Source organism: Pelmatolapia mariae, linkage group LG8 (assembly GCF_036321145.2).
Source record: "Pelmatolapia mariae isolate MD_Pm_ZW linkage group LG8, Pm_UMD_F_2, whole genome shotgun sequence".
Classification (NCBI taxonomy): Eukaryota; Metazoa; Chordata; class Actinopteri; order Cichliformes; family Cichlidae; genus Pelmatolapia; species Pelmatolapia mariae.
The window spans coordinates 9,434,792-9,461,077 of NC_086234.1; the positions used below are offsets into that span (position 1 = coordinate 9,434,792).

Below are 26,286 nucleotides of genomic sequence, written 5' to 3' on the forward strand. Positions count from 1 at the left end.
ACACAACTACAAAACAAATAAATATTCACTTTATTTATGGAACTGATTTCAAAATGACTAAGCACATTGAAGAAGAGATTTCAGCTAATGATATTATAATGACTCAAGAAAAAATGAATTTCTGTCACAGGTTTCCTCTCTTTGGAAAGGAGTCTGTTTAAAACCAAGAAGAGGGTTAGACGGAGACAAAAAATCACCCCTGCCATTTTTGCTCCAGGCGACCCACCGTGATCTTACTATATATCTCATGCATACACATTATGTATATATTTAATATTGTTTGATTATAGATATTGAAACAGGTTTTGATCAGATTGGTACAGTTGATGTTATTTCTTAGTTGCAGTGAATCATATGACAATAATTAAAAGCTACACTTTAGCTATTAGCCATCCCCAAAGCTCTTTTGCACCCTTTACCATTATTGGAGGTCCCGTTCGAGCACATTGGCATGGAGCTCATCAAGCCATTTCACCAGAGTGCACACGGCTATCGCTTTGTATTAGTTCTGGTGGATTATGCAAGGCGATACCTGGAGACAGTGCCGCTGTGCACCATTTCTGCAAAGAGTGTGGCACAAGTGCTGTTTCAGGTCATCTCCCAAGTTGGTATCCCGAAAGAGATTCTGACTGACCAGGGCACATCGTTCATGTCTCGCAGACTGAAAGAGCTCTATGAATTACAGGGCATTAAATCTATTTAGACCAGCATCTACCATCCTCAGACTGACAGGCTGGTGGCGCAGCGGAATAAGACTAAAGTCCATGATTCAGAAGTTCAATCACAGGGAACGCAATTGGATCGCTGGCTTGACTCTGTTGTTCGCAGTGAGAAAATAACTCAAAGCTAGGGATGGGAATCAAGAACCGGTTCTTGTAGAGAGTTGGTTCCCAGTAGGGAACCGGCCACCCACCAAAATTTGCTGGCCAACCCAGTTGGGACTTCCAGTCAATCAATTAAAACATCTTATGGATTTCAAAATCTTATTTGGTTTTTATATCTGCCTATTTTCAGTGATATCAACTTTAATAGCAGGAAATTAACTAGGCATAATTCATAATTCGTCTCTCTTTTTGCCATCTTTTTCAAGTAACCAATATTTGATGACAGCATAAAATTCTGTTTTTGGTGTGCCACCCCAAAATCTTTAGTGGTTCCCATGTTCCCATACACCAGGCGTGTCCAAAGTCCGGCCCGCGGGCCAATTGCGGCCCGCGGGCCCAGTTTCAATTGGCCCGCAAGTAATTTTATAAATAGAATAGAATATGGCCCGCACTTCAACTTTTTCTTGAATGTATTGCACTTCTTAGTTTTAACACCAGGGGGAGCTGCTGTTGATCAAGGCAGTTGCTCCACCAAAAAGGACAATCACAGAAGAAATTTACCCCCAAGTTACTAAACATGGCCAAAACCAAAGAAGCGAAAGATAGAAAGTGAATGCAGAAAATATCAGACAAGGTGGGAGAGTGAATATTTCTTCAAAGAATTCAAGGGGAAGTGTGTCTGTTTGATCTGCAATGAAACCGTGGCAGTTATGAAAGAGTATAATGCACGACGTCATTATTAAACCAAACATCAGGCCTATGCATCCTACACTGGTGCTGAGCCAGAGCAGAAATTAAAGCAAATGCTAGCTCTCCTGCGGGGTCAGCAACAGTATTTTTTTTCGTGCTCAAATTGTCCAGGAAAAGGCTCCAATAGCAGCTATGAGGTCGCCCAACTCATCGCAAGACATGGCAAGCCTTTTTCAGATGGAGACCTCATAAAACACGGTCTCGTTAAAGTCACCGAAATAATGTGCCCGGAAACAGTGCAGGACTTCAACAACGTCAGCATGTCCAGAAGTACAGTTGTGCGACGCATTGAAGACTCGTCAGCCAACATTAAACTGCAGCTGTCTGATAAAGCTGTGCTTTTGATTTTTACTCCATCGCATGCGATGAGAGCGCTGATGCCGCAGACACCGCACAGCTGCTAATTTCTTTGCGGGGAGTGGACGAGCGCACGAGCACTTTAGGTGAGTAAAGAAATATATTCCACAGTACCCGTGTGTTAATGTGCAGGTACACATGCTTCAAATATCAATAATGCGCATCAATTCTGTCACTACCCTGCTTTTGCGCACCGCTTTCTTATATGCGTTTTTCTTGTTAACACACAGAGTACACACCGCTGTGCACAGCGCACGCACACGCAAAGTCAGCTGATCTCATCTGATGCAGATCTGCTCCTTGATCAAGTGACATTTGTCCGGATTTTTGGCACGAGTGGCGTACGATCAGCACCGCAGCTGGATGGCCCGATTTACATACCCAGCGCAGCTGATACTCACCAGAATAATTTACTAAAATTATATGGACTCCTGTTATTAAGTCCAGTGCAGTCTGTTAATGTTGATAACGGTTTCAAACTAACGTGTGATAGGTGTGTTGCTAAGCCTAATAACTTAAATAACAAACTTGAAATTTACCCGTCCCATTTTCCCCTTTATTGTTTTTTCTCTGTGCTGTAAATCTTCTGTCTAAGAAGAAATCCGAGGCTGCTGTTCTGAGAATGAGCTACCAAAGCTTTTTCTGAATAAACCAATAAAGATCCATTTATGGAAAACTGTGATGAAGGCAGTTTTGTCTTTAATTATATTCAACAATATAACACATTTGACCACTTTTAAGTGATTTTTAATACAGTAAAGTTAAGGTTATATACCTAATTTCTAGTAAGTGGCCCGGCCCCTCCTATATTTTTATGTATGTGGCCCTCAGCGAAAAAAGTTTGGACACCCCTGCCATACACCATATCCCATATGCCATGGACATGAAGGGGAACATATATCCCATATATGGCATATATCCCATGTATGCCATATATACACTCCGTTACATATTCCCATATGGAATATATAATGGAGTGGAGAGATAGTCTCGATATGATAGAGAACCATTCATATAGAGCACATTAGTAGGCTATTAAAAACACTGGTTACAGCATTTGCATCTCCTCTTACCTCAAAAAGACATAAAGAAAACACACTACAACTGAAAACGTTCATTAACATCGCTATGGTACTTGAAGCTCACTTTCCCCACTAACAAGTCCATTAGCCTAGCATGACCATGTTTACGTTACTTAGCTTACAACATTATACTTTCCTTTTACATGTTCACAACAGTCTTATTGTTTCTGCTGTTACCTATGAGTCATTTTGAGGACTAGTAACTCTCAAAATGACTCAAGTAAAATAAAAAAGCACAGATCATGAGCTTGTGTAAAGTTTCAACTGCAGGATTTATTCTGCAGATTTGCGTCCAAGGGGGTCACCAAGCGCCACCTAGTGGTATCTTTAAGTAATGTCATAGAACATGTAAAGTGTAGTGAGATAACAGTGAATCACCAATTAAAGATATAATAAGCACAAAAAATATAACTGGGGTCCTCCCCCCCCCCCTTTTTTTTTTTTTACCTTGTTTGAAGACATGAACTGAACTGAAGTTAAGAATGGTCTTTTTACCTCTTAACTTTTAACTATTAGTTTAATCCATATTTATGGCTTAAAAACACATTTTAAACTTTTACATTTACATTGCAGAAAGCTTTGCATTGTTCACTTTGCTTTACAATCTGACACAAATACAAAGTCTGTAAAGTAAATGTTTACAACAGGTCTTTGATAGATCAGTTAAAAATTATTAATATCATTAATGTCCAAGTTTTTAATCAAATATTCCTTACTAGTTGTAGTGTCTTTCCATTAGTTTCCTTGAACAGGATCTACACAGGCATTCACAAAGCAAGAGAATTGCATATTTTAATGTGTATGGCACAACATCAGTCAATCATGAATGACATGTAGGATCAAATTGAAAATTACATCCTGAATTCAACATCCTTCACCCCATAGGGGGCTCTAGAAATTCTGCCGATGAAATTCCTGACAGTATCATGACTGTCATTCTTTAATATATTGTAATGGACTGGGTTAGAAATTAGTTTGACTTTTGTGTTATCAGCGATTTGTTTTCAAAATTGCCACTCACTTATGGCATAGTTGCGCCACACTGGCAGTATGGTGACTTACTGAGTGTCCTTGAATGTGTAGTAGTCTAGAGGCCGTTTAGCCTGTCAATCGGAACAGCTACCAATGACAGAGAGTCTGGAGGAGAGCATGTGTGTGGTTGGCTGTGAGGGTTAGGGGGGTGGGTGTTAGAGAATGTTGTTGTTGGTGTGTGCTGGAAAAACAAGCGAGAGTTGGGGAAGAGAGTGAGGGTTTGTTTTGATTCAGTACAGGGCATTAGTGATGGGATTTCCGACTCTTTTTAGAGAACCGGCTCTTTCGGCTCGACTCACTAAAAAGAGCCGGCTCTTTCGGCTCCCAACCGGCTCTTAAGGTTGTTTTGTTGCTTTAATTAATTTATTATTAACAACAATATAAAATTATGCACAAAAGGAATTACTAATGTAAAAAAAAAGTCTGTGGTTTTATTTATATATGTTTATATATAAATATATACGGTGGCCCCTAGAGACAAAGCACATACAAACTCCAAAACATGTACAAACTCCAAAACACATTTCTAGCGTTAACTGAACTTCCAAAACAGAGCTACCTAGATCACTTAAATTACACAATTGAAAGCATATGTGTATTGTTTGTTTTATTTATACACAGGCACTCATATATATTCAAATAATTAAAAAAAAAATGTTAATTTAACTGTTACTACCACACACCAAATCCAGTCGTTGGTACTTCCTGGCTTGTGTAGCCACTAGGTAACAAAAGCTCAACACTGCCCCTAGCATCCTGGAGCATTTCTGTTGTGTTTTGTACGTGTTTTGGAGTTTTTACGTGTTTTGGAGTGTTTAAGTGTTTTGGAGTGTTTACGTGTTTTGGAGTGTTTACGTGTTTTGGAGTTTGTACGTGCTTGGGGTTTGTATGTGCTTCGGAGTTTGTACGTGCCTTGTCTCTAGGAGCTACACGGATTCTGCAAAAAGACGTGAGCAAAAAGCGCGGACCCGCAGATCAGAATCAGTGAGATGTCGCCTTTCTCACCCGACGGCTCGGACACGGTCGGGGCTGAAAGCCAACAGCTCGCTGATTCTGATGTTTTGGCGGGTCTGCACTTTGTGTTTACGCCCTTTTTGCGCTGATTCTAAAGCTGTTAGTTTTATCTCTCTCCAAACAATATTGACCGAACCAGCAGCAAAAGAAGATCCAAACTACGCTTCACATAAATATCGTTATGAATTCCCTCTTACTTTTGCTGTTTTGCTTCCACCACGATAAAATCACACATCATGCACAGCTCTCTCTCTCCTCGGAAAAGTTTTCCATCTAAAAATCTCTGTTTTCTGCAATATTATCCATTAGTCTACTGTTGTTTACAGCGCTGTCGGCTGCTGTTTTTTATTTTTTTATTTTTACTTACTTCCGACAAGAAAGCCTAATTTCTGCTGTTCAATACTGAATAAATGTAAACTTTTAAAAATTATGCAAAATTGCAAAACGCTTTTACGTAAAAACTGAACAACAACACATGATATATAATGATTTATTAAACATGATTTGTTACCTTGTAGAATCATCTTTAGCAGCAGTAACTTAAAGTTTCTCACATTGTTATTAAGAAATTTTTTCCCACTCATCTTTTGGGATCATTTCTTTATGCACAGCTCTCATAAGATTCCACCACAGTACTTCAATCAGGTTTAGATCTGGACGTTGACTGCACATTGATTTTTAAGCCATTCTGTTGTACATTTGCCGCCATTGTCCTGTTGCTGATCAAAATACAGTTTTAAGTGTTGGACAGATGACCTCACAATTGACCTTTAATTACTTTTGTTGACAGAGGAATTTGTGTTCCACTACATCAGTGGTTCTCAAACGGTGGTACGCGTACCACTGGTGGTACTTGGGCTCTCTCTAGTGGTACGCGGGAAAGATTAAATAATATACCGTTGTGGAGGTATGCAAAGACAACACGTGAGTTCCCGAGGCTCTTCTGGGAGCCGGAATCGCCCAGAAAACGTCTCCCAGAGTGTGAGTCATCTATGAAAAGCAGCCTTTCCTTACCGCCAGCGGTCACGGCCGCTACAGAGCGCTGGTGGGCTCATTTCCCTGGGCCTTAAAACTGCAAGGCGGTAGACAGCGCCGTACTGTGACGCCAAAAAACTGATGGTAAAAACACAGCCTTTTTCTGCGATGTCACTGCGCCGCGATCCCAGACACCATCAATGAGTCAGAGGCCCCCGGTAGAATCGGTGAGGGCCTGGGAGATGCTGTCGGTGAGTCGGTAGCTATTTGGATGCCGAAGATTCTGGTAGCCAGGAAAATGCGGTTCTTCTGCGAGTGAGCGGTAATCCTTTGTCGCCAGCAGCGGAGAGTTGGCAAAGCCAGCTTGCACTGAAGCCAGCAACTGTCAGAGGAAGAGGTGAGTGAAGAGGAGTCCTCTGTCGTCCGTTCCTATCAGGGATCGCATGCTTTCCATGAGCTTGAGAGCGGTACCATCACCCAGGCCAGAGTGAGAGAGGAGTTTCTCGGCCCGCTCTGCGTCGGTGACGGAGTTGCGTCGCAGCAGCAGCGCCTTGATAGCGGTGTATTTCCCTTGGGTGGGGGGATCCCGGAGGAGGGTCATCACATGGCGGGTGGACAGCGGATCCAGCGAGGCCACCACGCGATGGTATTTCGTGTTGTCGGCTAAGAGCAACCTGAGCGCCAATGTGCACAAACCATAAAGGAGGGAGTGAAGCAAAAAATCCGGCAGCACGGCAAAAATTAAAACGTACAGCTCTGCTATCACTTCCAGCATAAATGAAGACAGAAAACTAAACAGCAGTGACGTTTGTAGGGTTACTGAAGTGGGGCTAGCTGGTATGTAATAATGTGGTGGCTAGCTATACAGCTATGGCTAGCATAACATAAACACAATGAAGCTGGAGGATGAACGCTAACTTTTTTCCACTCGATAAAACGTGAGGATTCACAAAGGTTAGGGACAAATGCAATTGCATGGAGAACAACGAAGATAATCCATTTACAATACGAGGTTAGTCATTAATATACTGCTGCATGGGTTGGGCTGTAGTTACATCTTAAGGTTTTAAAAACGGAGCTTTAAAATAAACAGTTGTAAATAAAGTCGAGAAAGGCCGACAGTGATCACTGCCATTTTTTAGGGACTTGTTCAGATTAAATAGAACAAGATGCAAAGCATTAAAAGATGTTAAAAACACAACAACCCTGATAAACAGAGAGTAGTTTGGACCTGGAAGCAGGGTTCATCACATCATCACTTAAAAATTGGATATCCCACCTGCTGTGAATGTTTTAAAACAGTACAGTTGTTATTGTTATTATATATTATCACTTGTCACATCCTGTTTATGACAGTTAAAATAAATAACATTCATATAAGAAATAAAATTGTCTCGTGTAAACTGTATATGGCGTTAAATAGGCCTATACTACTGCCCTTAAATGTTGGTCATAAGGGTGGTACTTAGCCATATATTTTATGAGGTGGTACTCATTGTGAAAAGTTTGAGAACCACTGAACTAAAGGATTGCAAAGTGCCCAAGCACTGTGACTGAAAAAAACAAGTGTCGGAGTCATTTGGAGGTGAGTTACATGCGGATGTGTGTGTGTGAGTGTGCATCCCGTGTTCAGCTGAGAGAAAGTGTCACCAAGCCCGGTTAAGCGAAGGTCAACAGTCTCCAGTGGACCCAGGTGGCCTTGAAGGAGGGACAAAGAGTTCCAACAACAGTCTTGTTATCAGGGAAGAATTTTTGTTGTTCCAGTCAGCTTCAACCCTGGCAGGCCTCCAGCTGGCACCAGTGGGATAGCCGCATGAGTAAAGATGGTGGTTGTTTGGGTTTAGTGCGAACAACTGCATCCAATTTTTACAGTTGGCCTAATGTCCGTCATTGGTCACCAATTCTCTCAATTCCCGTTATAGAGCCGTGAGTTCTCCAAGATCTCGCCCATATTGCATTCAATAACCACAGTCTGAGTACTCACAGCCCTGCCCATCGTCAATCATTTCAGCCAGCTTTGTGGGGTTTTGAACATGTCACGGACCCGGTTCCGGGGACTCGGGGTCCGTGAACAGTGTGGACCTTTTGTATCATTATTATTATTATTATTATTATTATTATTATTGTGTGTTGTCTGCACTGCCTCTGATCTATCCTCATCTGTTTGTAGGCAGGTTTGTGTGTGTTTGTGTGTTGCTGTTTCTGTGGCCAAGTTACAGGCATCTTCAGGCCTGAGGGGCGTGGCCTAGCTCGAGGATTGGCCACACCCGAAGCCCTTGCCACACACCTGCTCCTCATCAGGGCTCGTCGGTGGAACTATTTAGAGGAGTGATGGAGCTTCCACCGACGCGGGATTATTGCGTTTGACTACACGTCAGTCTTCTAGCTCGTAGGAAGTGTGAGTGTATGCCTGCTAGGATATAGTGTGTTAACGGCTGCCTCTATTGTTGTCCCTCAGGAGGAATGTGGAACGAGAGAGAGCAGTGAGCACGAGGAGTGCTCGAGACACTGGAGCAGAGAGCACTACACGGGGACTTTTTGGGAAAGAAGACACTACACGGGAGTCAGGGACACTAGGGGATTTATTGTTGTTTACTTCACCACCTTTGTAAATAAACACTGTCGCATTGAAGAGTCCAGCGTTTGGGTCCTATTTCCCCATCTCCCCACGGTCTGCCAGCGCAGTCCGTGACAGAATAATCCCGCCATCATGGGCCCAGCGGACTCAAGGACCGTTTCACAGGAGGGGTTGCTCGCCCAGCTCTGGAATTACTGTCGGAGCATTATCCAGGCGGCAGATCCACATCAGAGACACATACAGGTCGTATTTTTTGATACTTTCCTGTCTTCAACCACCTTTTCTGTGAGCTTTTTGGACATTAAGAAATTAATTTCTATTATAACCATGCTGAGGGCAAGTTCCAGCTTTGAGCTTTTCGGTTTGGGCTGTCCGGGCGAGGAGGATGTGGCGACCTCCCTGGGAGCCCTTGCTGCCTGTTTCTTTTCTCATAGGCAGATAGCTTCCCCACCGTCGTTTGCGACTCACCTATTGGACCCTCCATTGCGGGGGAAACAGCTCACACGCCCTCTGCACCTCACCACATCTCCACTCACCTCTGCGGCATCTGCTGAGTCGGCAGACAAAGGACCAGCTGCTCCAAACCACACAGCTGCTCTCCTGCCCGGCCGACTGGTGGAATCTCAGCCTTTCGCGCCGGCCCCGGCATCGTCAAAGAAGCGACGCTCGCGCCGCCGGCGCTCTTCTCCGCAGCCGGAGTTCCGGACTTCTCAACAGTCGGCTGTGGTGAGTCATTTGGACAATTTTTCTTTACACACCCCATCTGTCAACTCTGTCTCGGACTGTGTGAATGCTAATGCTGCTGTCCAGCACGAAACTCAGTCTGCTGCCCAGCACGAAACTCAGTCTGCTGCCCAGCACGAAACTCAGTCTGCTGTCCAGCACGAAACTCAGTCTGCTGCCCAGCACGAAACTCAGTCTGCTGCCCAGCACGAAACTCAGTCTGCTGCCCAGCACGAAACTCAGTCTGCTGCCCAGCACGAAACTCAGTCTGCTGCCCAGCACGAAACTCAGTCTGCTGCCCGTCTTTAGTCCAGTCAGCCTTTCATCCTCGTCCTCAGTCGAAGGCCGATATGTCTGCTGGACCTACTCTGCCACTATTTCACCAGTCTGTTGTTCCTGCATCGCTGTCCAGTCTACCACGAGTAGCTGCCACACCATCATCGCCTCCGCCCTCTGCAGCTACTTCTCCACCAGCGTCCCATCTGATTGCAGCGACCGCGGCACTCTCGGCTTCACCTTCCACATCACCCGCTCGGCCATCGTCTTCACCACCTGCAGCTACCGCATTGCCATCTTCACCTCCGGTTCATCCATCTATAGCCGCTCCGCAGCCGGAGAGGCTCGCGCTGCCCGAGCAGGAGCTCAGCGAGCGGGAGGAGCCCGCCTCGCCGACTGTGGAGCTCAGCGAGCCGGCGGAGCTCAGCGAGCGGGAGGAGCCCGCGTCGCAGCCGGAGGAGCAGCTCAGCGAGCGGGAGGAGCCCGCCTCGCCAGCTGTGGAGCTCGGCGAGCCGGCGGAGCTCAGCGAGCGGGAGGAGCCCGCGTCGCAGCCGGAGGAGCAGCTCAGCGAGCGGGAAGAGCCCGCCTCGCCAGCTGTGGAGCTCAGCAAGCCGGAGGAGCAGTTTAGCGAACCGCAGCAGGAGCTCGGCGAGCCGGGGGAGCTCAGCGAGCGGGAGGAGCCCGCCTCGCCGACTGTGGAGCTCGGCGAGCCGGCGGAGCTCAGCGAGCGGGAGGAGCCCGCGTCGCAGCCGGAGGAGCAGCTCAGCGAGCGGGAGGAGCCCGCCTCACCAGCTGTGGAGCTCGGCGAGCCGGCGGAGCTCAGCGAGCGGGAGGAGCCCGCGTCGCAGCCGGAGGAGCAGCTCAGCGAGCGGGAGGAGCCCGCCTCGCCAGCTGTGGAGCTCAGCAAGCCGGAGGAGCAGTTTAGCGAACCGCAGCAGGAGCTCGGCGAGCCGGGGGAGCTCAGCGAGCCGGAGGAGCCCGCCTCGCCGACTGTGGAGCTGTGTGAGCCGGAGCCGGGATTCGGCGAGCGGGAGGAGCGGCTACCGTCTAGAGAGGGGCTCAGCGGGCCGGAGAAGCGCGCACCGCCTGAGCTGGAGCTGCAGGGGCCGGAGCTGCAGCAGGAGCAGGAGCTCGGAGAGCGAGAGGAGTGCCCGCCATCGAGAGAGGGGCTCGGCAGGCCGGAGGAGCGCGCACAGCCATCGAAGGTCGGCGGGCGGGAGGAATCCGATCAGTCTACGCGGGGGATCAGTGTGCAGGGTCCACGTCCAGCGCGCCCTCCACGCCGTCCACGTCCGGCGCGCCCTCCACACCATCCACGTCCAGCGCGTCCACGTCTGCGACCAGCGCGTCATCGGCCATGTGCCACACCTCGCTGTTGCTCACTGGAGCAGCGCCGCTGCCACTGGACCCGGGGCAAGCCGCCGGGGAAGCAGCAGTGCCGCCGCCGCCGCCGCCACTGGACCTGGAGAAGGCCACCGGAACCTTTTCGCCGCTGCTACCGGACCTGTGGCAGGCCGCCTGAGCTGAAGCTTCGCCGCCACTGGATCAGTGGCAGGCCCCCTGAACTGTTTTGTCGTTGCTACCGGACACATGGCCGTCCGCCGGAGGTCCAGCGTTCCCTCCGATGGACTAGAGGTAGGCCTCCGGAACTGTTTTCTGCCTCTGCCTGCCTACAGTAGATCTCACCTGTTTTGTCGCCCACCGGGTCGGTTGCCAGAACTATGTCCGCTGCCATTAGGGCTGGGGTTGGACTATTGAACTGAGGTGTTCCTTTTTGTTGTTTAGTGGAGTTGTTGGAGTGGTTTTGGGGCCCTCCGTCCTGGACCCCCCGCCGCCCGCCCTGGGTTGGTTGTGCTGTGGTTTTTGGTTTTTGTTTTCGGGTCGTCGGGAGTCGACCCTTAGAGGGGGGGTACTGTCACGGACCCGGTTCCGGGGACTCGGGGTCCGTGAACAGTGTGGACCTTTTGTATCATTATTATTATTATTATTATTATTATTATTATTGTGTGTTGTCTGCACTGCCTCTGATCTATCCTCATCTGTTTGTAGGCAGGTTTGTGTGTGTTTGTGTGTTGCTGTTTCTGTGGCCAAGTTACAGGCATCTTCAGGCCTGAGGGGCGTGGCCTAGCTCGAGGATTGGCCACACCCGAAGCCCTTGCCACACACCTGCTCCTCATCAGGGCTCGTCGGTGGAACTATTTAGAGGAGTGATGGAGCTTCCACCGACGCGGGATTATTGCGTTTGACTACACGTCAGTCTTCTAGCTCGTAGGAAGTGTGAGTGTATGCCTGCTAGGATATAGTGTGTTAACGGCTGCCTCTATTGTTGTCCCTCAGGAGGAATGTGGAACGAGAGAGAGCAGTGAGCACGAGGAGTGCTCGAGACACTGGAGCAGAGAGCACTACACGGGGACTTTTTGGGAAAGAAGACACTACACGGGAGTCAGGGACACTAGGGGATTTATTGTTGTTTACTTCACCACCTTTGTAAATAAACACTGTCGCATTGAAGAGTCCAGCGTTTGGGTCCTATTTCCCCATCTCCCCACGGTCTGCCAGCGCAGTCCGTGACAGAACAGCTGTAATCGCTTCTTGTTCTTCGATAAGCCAGGTCCAAGCCAGCTCCGATCAGGCAGCACTCTGTTCTTGTGGTTCCAAATTGGTAGATGTTGTTCAATGTCCTCCATCGAGAGTGTTGCCAGACACACAACACAACCGACCATCGAGTATCGGTAATCGGGCTCTCCCGAGCCCAGGCTTCTTGTTAAGAAGAGGTTGTCAGTTTCGTTACAGAACCAGTCGATCAAATCCATAATTCTTTAGGTTTTAGAGAACAAGACCCACAGACTCTCTGAGGGCTAGAGTTAGATGAGACTAGACAAAAGAAATGAGAAGCTAAGCAGGAAAGATAAGGGAGGTAGAGCCAAACGGGAATTATTGTTTGATCAAGCACATGATCAATACACGAAGCTTAAAGAAATTTCCATCACAGGGGACAGGGAGGCAAAATTGTTACATTAAAGGTTTTTTCTAATAATTCAATTACTAATTAAACTAAAAGTGACAGACAAGCCACTATCAACCTTTAAAGAAAGAAAACAGCAAAACCCAGGAGTTTGTCACTAAACTGAAAAATAAGCCTAAAAGGCTTAATGACCAAAAAACACACTCCTCTCTACTGAGCAGGAATAAGCAGTCATCTCACACACACACACAGATCTCACCGGCTGCAAAACCAACAAGACTTTTTGGCCCTAAGTATTCTATCTTAATTGCTGAGTAGAGTCAGCTGTACAAAAAGTGTGGCACCTAAGGCAGAGGAGATAGCAGGACACACCCACACACGGTCAAATTCACAAGACAAACCAAATGAACCTTTTTGCAGTTTTCAACGTTATTAAAGGAATGCTGTGGCTGTTTATTTTAGTTTTAAAATACGGCAGGTATAACAGGTTTAATCCCTGAGTTATGTCTGTTTCTGAAGTTCCATTGTTGTGTAACAAACCACATTGCTGTTAAGCTCTGTGTGGTTGGCTTTGTGTGTCTGAATATATTTGACTGCTTATCTGTCCGCAAACTGTGGTGTAGCCCAGCCCATTCACATCAGTGAAAAAGAGTCAAATTCAGAAGGGAGTGCATAAGTGTATCTATGTGTGTTCAATTTAGCGGTGAAGCCTTCACTCAACAGCGATGGCAGTTCACACATCCAGGATGTTTTCGTTGCTCCTTATAATTACAGTTTGTTTTGTGGTTTTGATTCTATCTCAGGAAAAGTTATCAAAACGGTAAGTAGATTGTTTTATTTTGTTTTGTTTTTTAAAAAAGGAACCATAAATTGATTTGCTAATTCTGAACTTTTCTTTTTGCCCCCTTTTGTCCTGTTGCCATTTTTGCTTTTGTCAAATTTATGATTCAGTTGGATAACTTTCCCAGGAAAACATGAAATCAGATGGGAAAGCTTTTCATTTGATATTAAACTCTGGGGACAGAAAGAAAAGACAGCTGCACCGCCTTCTGTGTCTACCACAACCAGCCGAGCAAAAAATGTTGATTTAACACAAACAAACCCAGTGACAGAGCCGAAATACTCTACACATGGAGCCGTGGCTGAGACTCCAATACCTCTCCTCTACCAAGGAAATTTCACAAAGGCTCCTCAGTGGGATTTTGATGATGTCTATAACCAGGATGCCCCACCTAGACCAACAGTAAGCATGCTAAGACACAATATGACAGAAACAGTATAAATATAGTAATTATCTTAATGGCTGTGGGCTGGCAACGCTGAAGTGTGCTCAGCCATGCAGTCAGTCTGTTGCCTTTGGTGTAACTGTCCTGTATTTTCTGTTTGACTGGGTTTCTTAATGGTTTCACTCCTTTAATTACAATACATGTTTCTTAATTATTCCTAAAGGTTTCTAAAATAAGTCTGGCACAAAATCATTTTAACCAATTTCACAATTTAATACTTCTGTGATTATCAGACATGTGCCCAATCACTGCGAAACTCCCAGGATGAGAACTTCAAGAAGGCTTTTCTTCCCAACATACGTTTGTTTCTGCACAAGGACAACATTAACATGAGCGAGTGGAATCGACTTTCACATTTTAACAATCCTTTTGGGTTCATGGAGTACAAATATGATGGTAGGTAGTTATGAACTGATATCAGGTCAAGTATCAGTATTGTATCAGACTGCTCAGTAATGGAATAATAGATATTTTTTTTATGATTTAATTTCCTCTTCCTAATTCTAACTCCCAATATTCTGATAAAATAATAGTGAAAAAGATACACGTCAATAAGAAAGACAGTTACCTTAAGTGTTAAAAAATATTATGTCACCTTTAATTATTGTTTTTGTGTCATACACACTTTTCATTTCTGTAAGTACACTATTTGAAGAACCAGAGAGACAAAGGTCCTGGTGAAGTAAGTCAAAGCTCATCAAGCTTATCGAGGAGTAATTAAACGATCAGTCAAGAAAGCTAAGATTGAACTTGTATTGAAAGACATGATGTTATTCTTACAGCACCCAATGAAAATACAGTCATTTCATTATATATCTGTTCAACGGCTCTTTCATGCAAATACCTAATCATCCAATCACATAGCAGCAACTCAATGCATTTAGACACATAGATATGGTCAGGATTACCTGCTGAAGTTCAAACTGAGCGTCTGAATGGGCAACCAAAGAAGATTTATTCGTATTTAAGTGTGGCGTGGTTGCTGGTGCCAAATGGGCTGGCCTGAATATTTCAGAAAGTGCTGATCTACTGGGATTTTAATTTTCCCACACAACCATCTCTAGGGCTTACTATAGAAGCTTTTTTTTCTGCACTGAAAAAGTTTTTTTGTGAATGAAAAAATCCTTTTTGCCATCCATAAGTCAAATAATAATAATAATAACCCATCACAATACAATAATAAAATTATAAAACAATAAAAAATAATTCAGAAAATGGTAGGGAACACTGGCAGTTCTCTGGGTGAAAACGCCTTGTTGATCTCAGAGCTCAGAGGAGAACAGCCAGACTTCTTTGAACTAATATGAATACAACAGCAGCTCAAATAAACACTTGTTACAACTATAGTATGCAGAAGAACACATAACAAATTGAAACTTGAATCATCCGAAAGCCACACCAGTTGCCACTCCTATCAAAACAGGAAACTAAGACTACAGTTTAGTTTAGTTAGTTTTAGTCTAACCCTAATCCAGCAAAACTGGAAAACATAAGATTGGAAAAAAATACTGTTTGGTCTGATGAAATTCTGCTGTGAAATTTGCATGTTAGGATGAAAATCTGGCATCCACATGTTTCATCCACAAGTCTGAACAAGTTTGCTCCTGTACGAGTGCCAATAAGTGTCTCTACTTTTGCGTTCTCTTTTCGTTTGCAGATGTGATGGCTTCAGTGAAGCTGATTCCAAAGCCAAAAGAGCCACTGCTCCTCCCGAAACCAGGGGGCGATGGCTGTGTTCACTGCGCTGTGGTGGGTACTGCGGGAATTCTGAACGGCTCAAAAGTGGGTGCAGAGATCGATGCTCATGATTACGTTTTTCGGTAAGAAAGAGCTACAAAAAATACCTGCCTATTCTCTATTCTCTGAACTGAAGGGTAGTTTAGGGATCAAATGTTCCCATTTGAGAGCAGTTTAATGGAGAGCACAACAATCGCTTAGGTCTGATGAAATCTCTAGAAACATCCAGCTAATACCATATTTCAGTGGTATTTAAAAATACCACTGAAATATGGTATAAAACTTTAAGATCAAGATAAATTAAGTGGCTGAAAGCATCACAAAGAGAGTATTTCTTCTTTGGTACAACATCACATAAACTCTCCAGGTACTTTATGAGGTAAACCTTATTAGTACTATGCTGGAGTCCTTTTTCCCTTCAGAACTGCCTTGATTCATTGTGGCAAAGATTTTTCGGGTTTTTCTATTGTCCAATTTTGTTGAGCCTGTGTGAATAGCAGTGTTGGGACTAACGCGTTATTAAGTAACGCGTTACACAGTAACTACGTTATTATTGTGGTAACGAGCACGGTAACTAGTTATTATGCCAAAACCAGGAACGCGTTACTCGTTACTGGGATTTAGATAGGCTCGTTATTCGTTACTTCGTGTGGTGGATATCGCGGAGCTTCCACAGATTCAGTAACATTAGCAAGTGGTGGAAGCCAGCAGGTGGATGAAGGAAAAGGGAGGCAAGAGGAGAGACCCGAAGCGGCCGCCGGTCCGCGTGTCAGGTGAACTGAACTTCAGGTAAGAAGTTATGACCTGCAGTCTATCTGGGTCAGATATAAACCAAGTTTAGGTGGAGTTTATTTTCGGTATGCTGACATTTTCATACTGCGTGCTAGCTAGCATGACGGAGTTTCTATACAGCTGGGTGGTGCTATGTTACTGATGTTGAACTTTATTTTGTTCATACGGTTAATTATTAGAGTTTCCAACCGTCCCCTAAAAAACAGAATCGTCTGGTATTCAGAGAAAATATTACGCGTTTCGTATTGAGGTGAAAAGGAACACAGTTTGTCCAGGACTTCAGCTACAATGAAAAAGACACAAAGCTGGAGCTGCACAGCTGCCTCTTCTTCTCTCATTCTCTCCCGTTTCTACTTCAATCACGAAACTGATCAATGATCAGCTGATCGGCTTTTCTCTCTTGTTTATTTATCGCCCACTTTGCGCCAGAAAGAGGAAACCAGCGGATGTTGTGCTAAACAACAGCAGCACGTTTAAGCTTGATCAGCTGTTGTTAGAATTTATTTAATATTAATTTCTAGTATCAGCTGATGTTTGCTGGAGCCACAGCTGTAAAAGCTGCTGGTCATGATATCTGTTTGGTTATCTGGTGAGAGGGAAACATGAAGATGAAACCAGGAGACGTCCTTACTGAATCATCAGAGCTGAACAGGTGATGGAGAAACAGGTTTACCTTTTAGGTGACATGAATGAGTTGAAGGGAAGTTATGAACTGTTTCTGAGAGACAAATAACACCAGGATCCTTTTCTAAGTAGCTGACAGCTGGTAACTGTGCAGGGGCGGGTCTAGCAAAGTTTTGCCAGGGGGCCAGGTAGGGCATTAACAGGGAAAGGGGGGGACAAGGAAATACTTTTCTTTATTATTCTCATTTAAAATGTCTCGCTTTAAAAAAAATAATTATCTGAGTCTTACAACAAACAATTGATAGATTGATACATATATACCATCAGAACAGTGTACATCACTGTCACAACAGTGTTTTTTGTTTTCATTCAAAGGCTTTATGATTTTTCCTATAATGGTGGGCCGGTCTCTAGTCAAAATGCCCGGGACGATTTTTTTGTCCCAGTCCAGCTCTGTATGCAGCTCATCTGCAGTCTGGTGTTACCAACATCTTCCTATTCAGAAGGCAGAATTTCCAAGTTCTGAGTACAATCAAAAGCACCACGACTGCAGTTTTTGTGTTGGATGTAAAAAGCGCACATGACGCTGTGACGTAGGCTAGAATCATGGCGGCGGTCAACGACGGTCCAGGCATGGGATTTCTCTCGTGGAAATGTGCACATTATTTTTTCCTTTCTATTGGTAGGTGGCACAGTGCACTTGTGGCAAGTAAGCAAGCTAGAAGATCTTGCTGGGTATCCAGTTACGGAAGCAACACATTAACAAGAGAATTCTGAGTAAAACCAAAGTTACTTTCCCTAGTAACTAGTTACTTTGAAAGTAACGAGTAACTTGAAGTAACTGAGTTACTTTTTTAGAGAAGTAACTAGTAATGTAACTAAGTTACTAATTTAAAGTAACTTACCCAACACTGGTGAATAGTAGCCTCAATTTCTTGTTCCTCCCCTAAAAAGAGTGGCACAGTATGGTCTTCTGTTGCATCAGTGTTTGGCATGCGTACTTTGATTGTAACATGTGGTCAATTGAGTTACTGTTCGACTTTCTGAAATAGACCAGCCTGTCGGCCATGACCAGCCATGACTGGCTTACCAGAGGTTTGGGTTGAATAGGTGTACCTAATAAAGTGGCCAGAGATTTTTTTCTCTTTTGCAAGACATTACTCAAAATAACTTATAAGATATTTCTATTCACAAAATTTTCTGAATGTATCAAGAGAGAACTGCTCTTACGTATCATAACTAAACATATCATATCTTAACACAGCAAACCGAACACAATGACCAATTGTACAAGACTGGGTTAGGATTAGACGGGCATATGTAAACAGAGAGTGGAGAGAGCTGCTGTCAGTGAGTATATCAGCTCAGCCAAACTAACTGCCAAACCAAACTGCCTAATCTCTGTTTACACTCAAGTTTATGTAATTGTAGAGTAGGGCAGATAGCACAGAAAGAAAGCCTGCGATGAAACCTGTCAGAGAGCTAAAGAAGGTAAAAATGGTAAATGGCCTGTATTTGTGTAGCTCTTTACTAGTCCCTAAGGACCCCAAAGTGCTTTACACGTTCAGTCATCCACCCATTCACACACACATTCACACACTGGTGACCGCAAGAAGGATCCAAGAGAAGAACACACCTCTTAAAATTCCAGGATATTCCACACCTTAAAAAAAACAATGTATTATTTCTGTGTATTAGAATGCATAGGACAATATTTAACTATGGTGGAGAGCCTTTGAGATATAATTTGTGTACACTTATGCAGACACTGATATGAAACTCATTTCTCTCAGAAAATCGGCAGTTGTTCTTCAAGAACTTCTTTCTTTTGAACAACTTGAAAAAGAAAAAACCTCCAAGAAATAAGAAGCAGGAACATGTGCAGACATGTATTTGGGTGTTTTCACATATTTTGGTTGAGCAGATATTTTTTTATCCTTTTTTGTAGAAGAGCTTAAAGACAATGGCAGCATATATAAAGAAAACCCTTACAACAAGAAATGACAAAAATAGTAATAATTATGATATAATATTGTGACAAAGAAGCCTAGGAACTAATGTTGCAGAAATAATTTGTGGTAAATATTTTCCATTGCCTAAGAGTTCCTTTTCCTACCAGTCAAAGCTTTCCTGCTAAATAATCCATCACTGTTGTCATACGGTGTTTTCATAGAGTGATTAAGTGATTCATTCATTTGCAAACTGCAGGCGGCCCTCAGGTTCTTTTTCAACAGACTTTTTACTGGTGCACTTCACATACACATTGAAACTGTGCGCTGTACATTTGGGCCATCTTTGCTAAAGCAGTCAGTGCTGGACACTCTGGAAGCATTTTGAAATCTCTGACGCTTGCAGCTGATTTTTCCTACAGCATAACAATTTAATTTCACTACCTTACCAAACTTATAGGTACAGTACTTACATGTACTTTTTTCAGCTCTTTTTTTAAATTAATGAAATTGTCATGAAACTTAGTTTTTCATGTGCCATCTCTATATATCTGTATATATGGCTTATATTAAACCTCCGGTTTAAAAAATGGTAACCAATTGTGAACAAATTACTTTTTTTTGTCAAATTATTGCATTCTACTTAAACTCTGGATTGGCTGGACTATAATTTTTTTTTTGTTGGGTCAGGTTTGTATAGTTTTTTTTGTTGTTTCCTTACTAAATTAAATCATCATATACAAAAATTTGCATTCTGCATTTACTTTAGTGTCTTATATTGAAATTACTTTCACGATCTAAAGCATACAGCATGTGACAAATATGTACAAAAAAGAAAGAAAGAGGGGAAAAAATTCAAAATTGAGGCAAATATATTTGACAGAAACAGTGCTATGTCTTGTCTTATAATTTATTTATTTATTTATCTTTCAAGCCACTGTTTATGTACAAGGTGCATTCTGTCCTTTGACCCTCATTATAAGCTATGGTATATGAATGGTTGGTCACAGGATGAAAACCCTGTCATATCAGACAGCATTATCAGTTGGAATAACTTTACACCAATAAATTATAGGAAACAGATTAACTCTCTGGCTCTTGATACAGCCCTTATTCCTGTAGACAAACACACTTGATATGGATGCTGTTCATGGACTTCAGCTCGGCATTTAATGACATTGTTTCAAATAAGCTGTTGGACAAAGTTCATGCACTGACTTAAATATTTTACTAGATATATATTTGCTCACCAAATGCCTCCAGGCTGTCAGACTGGACAAGCAAATACCCCAAGCCTCAATATGAGCACACTTTCGTCATGCGAGCCTCCTCTATATGCTCTGTACACATAACTGTCAATCCATCCATAACATGGACATCACGGATCATTCGACTCATGACTGACAACAAAGATTCAGGGAAGATACAGGGAGGAGGTTCACACTTTGACACCATAGTGTCAAACACTTAAATGTCTGAACCAGGATGTTGCCTAAATGTCTGTGCACTTACCACAATTATATGTGTGCCTACCCACAGGTTAGTGATTGAAGACCAGCTTTCTTGTGCTAGTTCCAAACAGTCAGTTTTATTGTCATCTTGCTGAAACAAGAATTGATATTTATAAGTTTTTAATTTAACAGTCACAAATAGCTCATTCAAACTATATGTGTCCATTTAACATTTATAGCTGTATATTTTCATCATATCTTTCTCATTATGTCTTTGTCCTCCTTCCAAGGGATCTAATTATATCCCTGGAGAAAGGAAGAGTTGCTTGAAATAATTATAAGGCTCTGTGTAATCACTTTTTAGCTATGAAGAGAAATTTCATTCTGATAGGAATGGTCCTCTCCAGATGCCAAAGCCTCTATCCATAAAGAACCAGCTGAACCAGCTTAACCATGGAATCACTTAAACCTAATGCTCACCATTGTCGCAAGTCTGATTTCAGCTTGCTGTCCACCCAGTGATTTTTGTAATATGGCACAAGTGTGCAATCGTTTTGGTCTTTACCAACATTTTAATGATCTATTAGTACAGGAACTCACAGATTCATCTCAGAGAGAGATGCTTCAACAGTTTTCTGGAGAAAACTGCAAATTCTTTGCTTACTCTTTCAGCTTCCTCTGCTCTTATACCCATGCTGATGTGGAGGTCACTTCCTGAATAATATTATTATTTATTTTTTTATTTTATGTTGATAGGACAGTGAAAAGAAGACAGGAAAGCTTACACTGGCCCAGTGTGGTGTGTCCCACACCCTTACATGAAATCCAAAGAAAGAAATACACTTTCAAAATCAAATGAGAAGCCAAGCAATTACACTCACAAAACTTGTTCTTACTTCAACTCTTAAGGAAGTAATACAAGTAGAAAGAATCAACTTTATATGAGGAATGCCAAGATTGCCTTTGAGTTCCCAGACTGTCTGTTATTTCCTAAGCCTAAACAACACCAGCTATTGTCTGAAAAGATCTCTTACCGGCATGTGAGTCAGCTGTACTGGTAAATGACACCCCCCTCTGGTACTCCAGAAATATGAATCACATCAGTCATCAAACAGACCTAATATTCATGCTATTTGTGGAACTGATTTCGAAATAGATGAGAACACTGAAAAAGAGATTTTAGCCAGTGACTCATGGAAAATTTATTGACGCCATGAGTTTCACCTCTTTGAATGGAAGTCTGTTAGATTTTTTTGGTACTGCAACCTACTAAACATTGGTGCTATTGCAGCTAATTAATATTATGCTGATCCTTATTTCCAGTCTTGCGTACAACTAGACGGCAGGTGGATGAGGCTTTTGTACTAACACCCCTGAGATATGAGCACTTAGTGACATCATACAGGGTCAAGAGCTGAAAAACTAGTTTGTTTCCCCCACTAAGTCAAAATACTGGGAAGATAACTCAAAACTGACAAAAGGGTTATTAATAACTAGAAATTAATATAGAAATGAATTGCTGAAAACATTTTTATTGATGTAAATAAACTTGCATTAAAAAAATATCTTGTACTTTATGGGAAGGCATCAAGGTAATCCTTGCACAAATGCTGCTATAAGACAGAAACTAAGGAAAAGCACAATAAGATGAAAGGTATATGACACCGCTTTCGATGTGAATGCTGTCGCTTGAACTATAGTGACTGAACTTGAACATTGCAGTTAAATCAACATAAACCAAACCAAAGATCAGTTTTCTGAATTGTGTCTGTTTGGCAGGATGAACGGTGCCGTTACCAAAGGTTTTGAGGAAGATGTAGGAAACAGAACATCAGTGTATGTTCACACAGCGTACTCCATCACTGCATCACCTTCTGTTTTTGGGACATATGGATACAAATCTGCCCCTCATGATGAGGTACTAAAGCTTAGACAGGATTGTGATACTTTTTATACTCCCCAAAATAAAGATGATTACTCTCCATAATTTTCCTCTTGGCAGGGAATAAAATATGTGATGATTCCCGAGGGGATAAGAGATTTCCAATGGCTCGAGGGTCTTCTCAAAGGACAGCAGGTCTCTGGTGGCCAATTCGACAAGGAATGGTGATTATCATCTGCAGGAAATTGAGTGAAAGTTTTGATTTATGCTCAATGTTGAATTTATAGCTTTCATCTGTGATTTCTCATTGATGTACATGACTGTTACATACACTGGTTATTTTTCTCTTTCTTTAACAAATTTAGATTTTCTAATTGCTTTAAATTGACATTAGACAACTTTTTAAGAGCAGCTGTGGTTTTTTCTAGCTGGTAAAAATCCATGGCCTTTGTCACAGCTCCCACATGTCACTGCTGAGTGCACCAACAACCAAGTGAGAGACGCACAGGTGTCTCGCTTAACAGATTCAAATGACAAATACACTCTTGAAACACCCAAAACAAGATGAAACTTGGGTTGCAATCCACTTTGGTTTTAGGTTTTAATAGGCAATTTAAAAAAAAAAGAAGAAGAAGAAACAAACGAACAAAACAAAAAAACTAATAATAATAAATGATCCCTCCTGTCTTTTGTGTTTTAACCTCACCAGGCCAAGGGACTACTATTCAGGGCAGTACAATGAGAGCCGCTTCTACGTTCTACACCAGGACTTCCTCCGATACGTGAGGAACAGGTCAGTTGTTACCGGAGGTAAAAATAAATAATTAAATTTAAAAAACACACACACACCAAAAACACCCCCCCCCCCCCCCCCCCCCCAAAAAAAAATACCAGATTTTGTCCTATTTAAATATAAGAATGAAAAATAAGATGCTTACATTTGAAGGTAATGTAGAATTGCCAAAATGGGTAAAACGACATTAGGAAGCAACAAATAATTATTTTTATCATTCATGGAAAGCAGAAGTTTTTTCCAAGCCAGTAAATTATGAAATAACTAATGAAAAAAATGTAAGATATCTGGGCCACACAATCACCATAAAATATTATTTTTGGTGATTGAACTCAAAATCATTTAATTGTTATAAATCCAACAATCAGATATTTGATCATTTACAGCAAACAATCATTTACAGCCTTTCCTGAAGCTATTTTAACTTAATGTTCAGTGTGAAGGATGCAGTGTTTCCTTACTTGTCAGTATTTTTTTTGGTTTGTTTTCTGTTCATTTTCCATTGAAGCTTTTTTTTTATCCACAGGTTCCTAAAGTCACCTAATCTGAATGAAACATTCTGGCCAATAGTCAGACCAACCAACGGAGCGTTCACTCTCTTCCTGGCTTTGCACACATGTGATACAGTGAGTTAATATCACCTTTACATTTCATTGTGAGAGTCACAGATTTCAAAGCACACAATACAGAAACTGACAGGTACTGAACCTCAGAGCAGCTCTTTCATTAAAAGAAATTATTTAACACACAATTTTGCAAATTGGATAAAACTGAACATCACATATTTTAAACATATCAGTACAAATGCTACTCTGTTTGCATAGTAGAAAGCATTGCATTGTTTTCATCCAAGCTCATCTGTCCGTCCATTTTTTTTTGCTGCTCATCTTATTCCGGACAGCAGTCTGAGCAGAGATCCTCATACTTCCCCCACCCCAGCCACTTCCTGCAGCTCATTGGAGATTAGAGGGGACATCAAGGGACCCCAAAGCCAGTCGGGACATGTAATCTGTTAAACGTATCTTGGAGTTTCCCTGGGTCCTTTTTCAATGCCCAAACTACGTGATCTAGGAAGTGTGAAGCAGGCCTCCGAATCAAATGCTCAAACCACCTCAAATGGCAGTTCTGTGTGATACAGCAAATTTTGATATCTATCTGATATCAAAATTTGGGCTAGGGTTAGTACTGCCGATGACAATGCGTCCTAACAATGCGTCTAAACCTATAAAGGCAGTTTATCCAGGAGAGAGAAGTATGTCTGTCACGGTTTGCTTGGAGATTAGAGAAGGAGATCCAAAAGCAGACACTGCGGACAACGGAACATATTTTTATGCCCTGGCTTTTAACACACTATAACCCAAGGACTTTGGTCTTATTTGACAGTCTTAGTTATTGTTTTCATTCTTTTATTGTCCTATAATTGTTTTATATTGTTATTATTGTTTTACATTGTTTCTTTTTTAATGGTATTTTTATATTGTTAAGCGCGTTGTGCAACATCGTCTGTCTGAAAATGTGCTATATATAATTTGACCTTGACCTTCAAAAAACAAAAGCAAGCCTTTATTATGGCTGATTACATAAAAGAAAAACTAGGCAGCAAGAACAGTGGCAAAAGCTAAACTAGGACCTAAAATGGGAAACTAGAAATGACTATAGCAACTATGAACATGATTTTGAACTGGAGCAAAAACATAAACAAGCCCAGAACAAAAATCATGAAAATCTTGAAAACTTGAAATGAACCAAAACATAAACAATGAAAAACCAAATACCATGAAACTTGAAACACTGGGTCACACGACCCAGGACCCACCCAAGTGTTGTGGTTTATGAGAAAATCATCAGTTTGAAAGTTCCGAACACATTTTTAATGACCACTAATCATTGTGATTTCTACTTGGCACTAGAATTAGTTAACAACCCTTTAGCTTTTGAGGGTCACAGGGGAGCATGATCTTAGTCCTTGAAGATATATATATATATATGTATATATATATACATTTCTGATATTTTTTAATGTTGACTGCATATATGTATATATAGCCATTCTGCTGTAGATTTGTGCTGTGCATGATCCAAATTGATCCTGTATTAAGGTATTCTGCAAAATATATTTTGAAAAGTGCTGTACTAAAATATATTTTTTTCTCTCTCTTTCTGTATCCTCAGGTGGATGCATATGGATTCATGACTGATGAATACATGAAATACTCCAACTACTATTTTGAGAAGTACATTAAAAGTAATGTCATTTTCTATGCCAACCATGACTACATTTTGGAGAAGAATACATGGAAAAACTTTCACAAAAGAAAAATAATAAAGCTGTATCAAAGAACGGAGCCAGAAACAAAGACAGAAACCCCGAAGCAACACTGAGTTCCCTCTTAATGACAGAACCTGCACCACTGATCTGTTGATATTCAAAACTTGTTTCAGGCAGCACGTTGGTGCAGTGGTTAGCCTAAGTCCTGTGTTCAAATCCACCATATCGCCAGGGACTAAGATCCAGCCCCCCTGTGACCCTCAACTGGATAAGTGGAAGATGGATGGATGGATGGAATGAAGGTGATCAGATTTGTTCTAGTTTGTTTGGGATGTTTTGCCAGTCCTAAAGGGGTCCTCAGTCCAGTATATAACAACATCACAAGCAGAAATCTTTAAATTAAAGACACTGTAACATCTTTTTCTATAAGTCAGCCTAAAGGTTTATTTCATGGGACTTTTAAAAAAAAAAGGAAAAAAAGTGTATGTCCGTAGGGTATTTTTTATATTATGAGACAACCTGAAGGTAAAAGGACTCCTTCAAGGTTTATAACTCTAAACTGTAACTAAATTGTCTCAAGGTTTAGATTTATTTATTTATTGTCATTATGTTACAAGAACGTAACAAAAATTACAGTGGTGCCCTCAGTGATAAAGAAAATACAAAAAAGATCAATAAATAAATAAGATTAAAACAGGGCAAAAAATCAAAAAGTTAAATGCAGAAGACTTTAGCACTCTTTAGAGTACATGCATACTGATATGCAAAGAAAAGTTGATGATACTGTAAACCAACACGTATGGATCAGTATTTAAGGTTTGACTCTCATCATCCACTGGAGCACAAACTGGGTGTCATCAGGACACTACAACATGGAGCGAACACCATCCCCACAGTTACAGTGGCCAGAGAAGCAGAAGAACATCA

At 42.2% G+C, this 26,286-nt stretch overlaps 1 protein-coding gene across 1 annotated transcript; it reads left to right on the plus strand.

Moving 5' to 3' along the window:
* Nucleotides 1-13,752: 13,752 nt before the first annotated feature.
* On the plus strand, nucleotides 13,753-25,472 carry LOC135933522 (alpha-N-acetylgalactosaminide alpha-2,6-sialyltransferase 1-like). The gene is made up of 8 exons (XM_065471605.1): nucleotides 13,753-13,819; nucleotides 14,096-14,258; nucleotides 15,520-15,682; nucleotides 22,195-22,333; nucleotides 22,418-22,521; nucleotides 23,007-23,090; nucleotides 23,617-23,716; nucleotides 25,263-25,472. Exons 2-8 carry the CDS (start codon nucleotides 14,192-14,194, stop codon nucleotides 25,470-25,472), a joined length of 867 nt encoding a protein of 288 aa, XP_065327677.1. The 5' UTR covers nucleotides 13,753-13,819; nucleotides 14,096-14,191.
* The last annotated feature ends 814 nt before the right edge of the window (nucleotides 25,473-26,286 follow it).

Coding starts and splice junctions, on each gene's coding strand:
- LOC135933522 (XM_065471605.1), top strand. CDS start 14,192: ATGAGCGAGTGGAATCGACTTTCACATTTTAACAATCCTTTTGGGTTC. Junction 14,259..15,519: donor CATGGAGTACAAATATGATG/GTAGGTAGTTAT, acceptor TTTCGTTTGCAG/ATGTGATGGCTTCAGTGAAG. Junction 23,717..25,262: donor CTTTGCACACATGTGATACA/GTGAGTTAATAT, acceptor CTGTATCCTCAG/GTGGATGCATATGGATTCAT.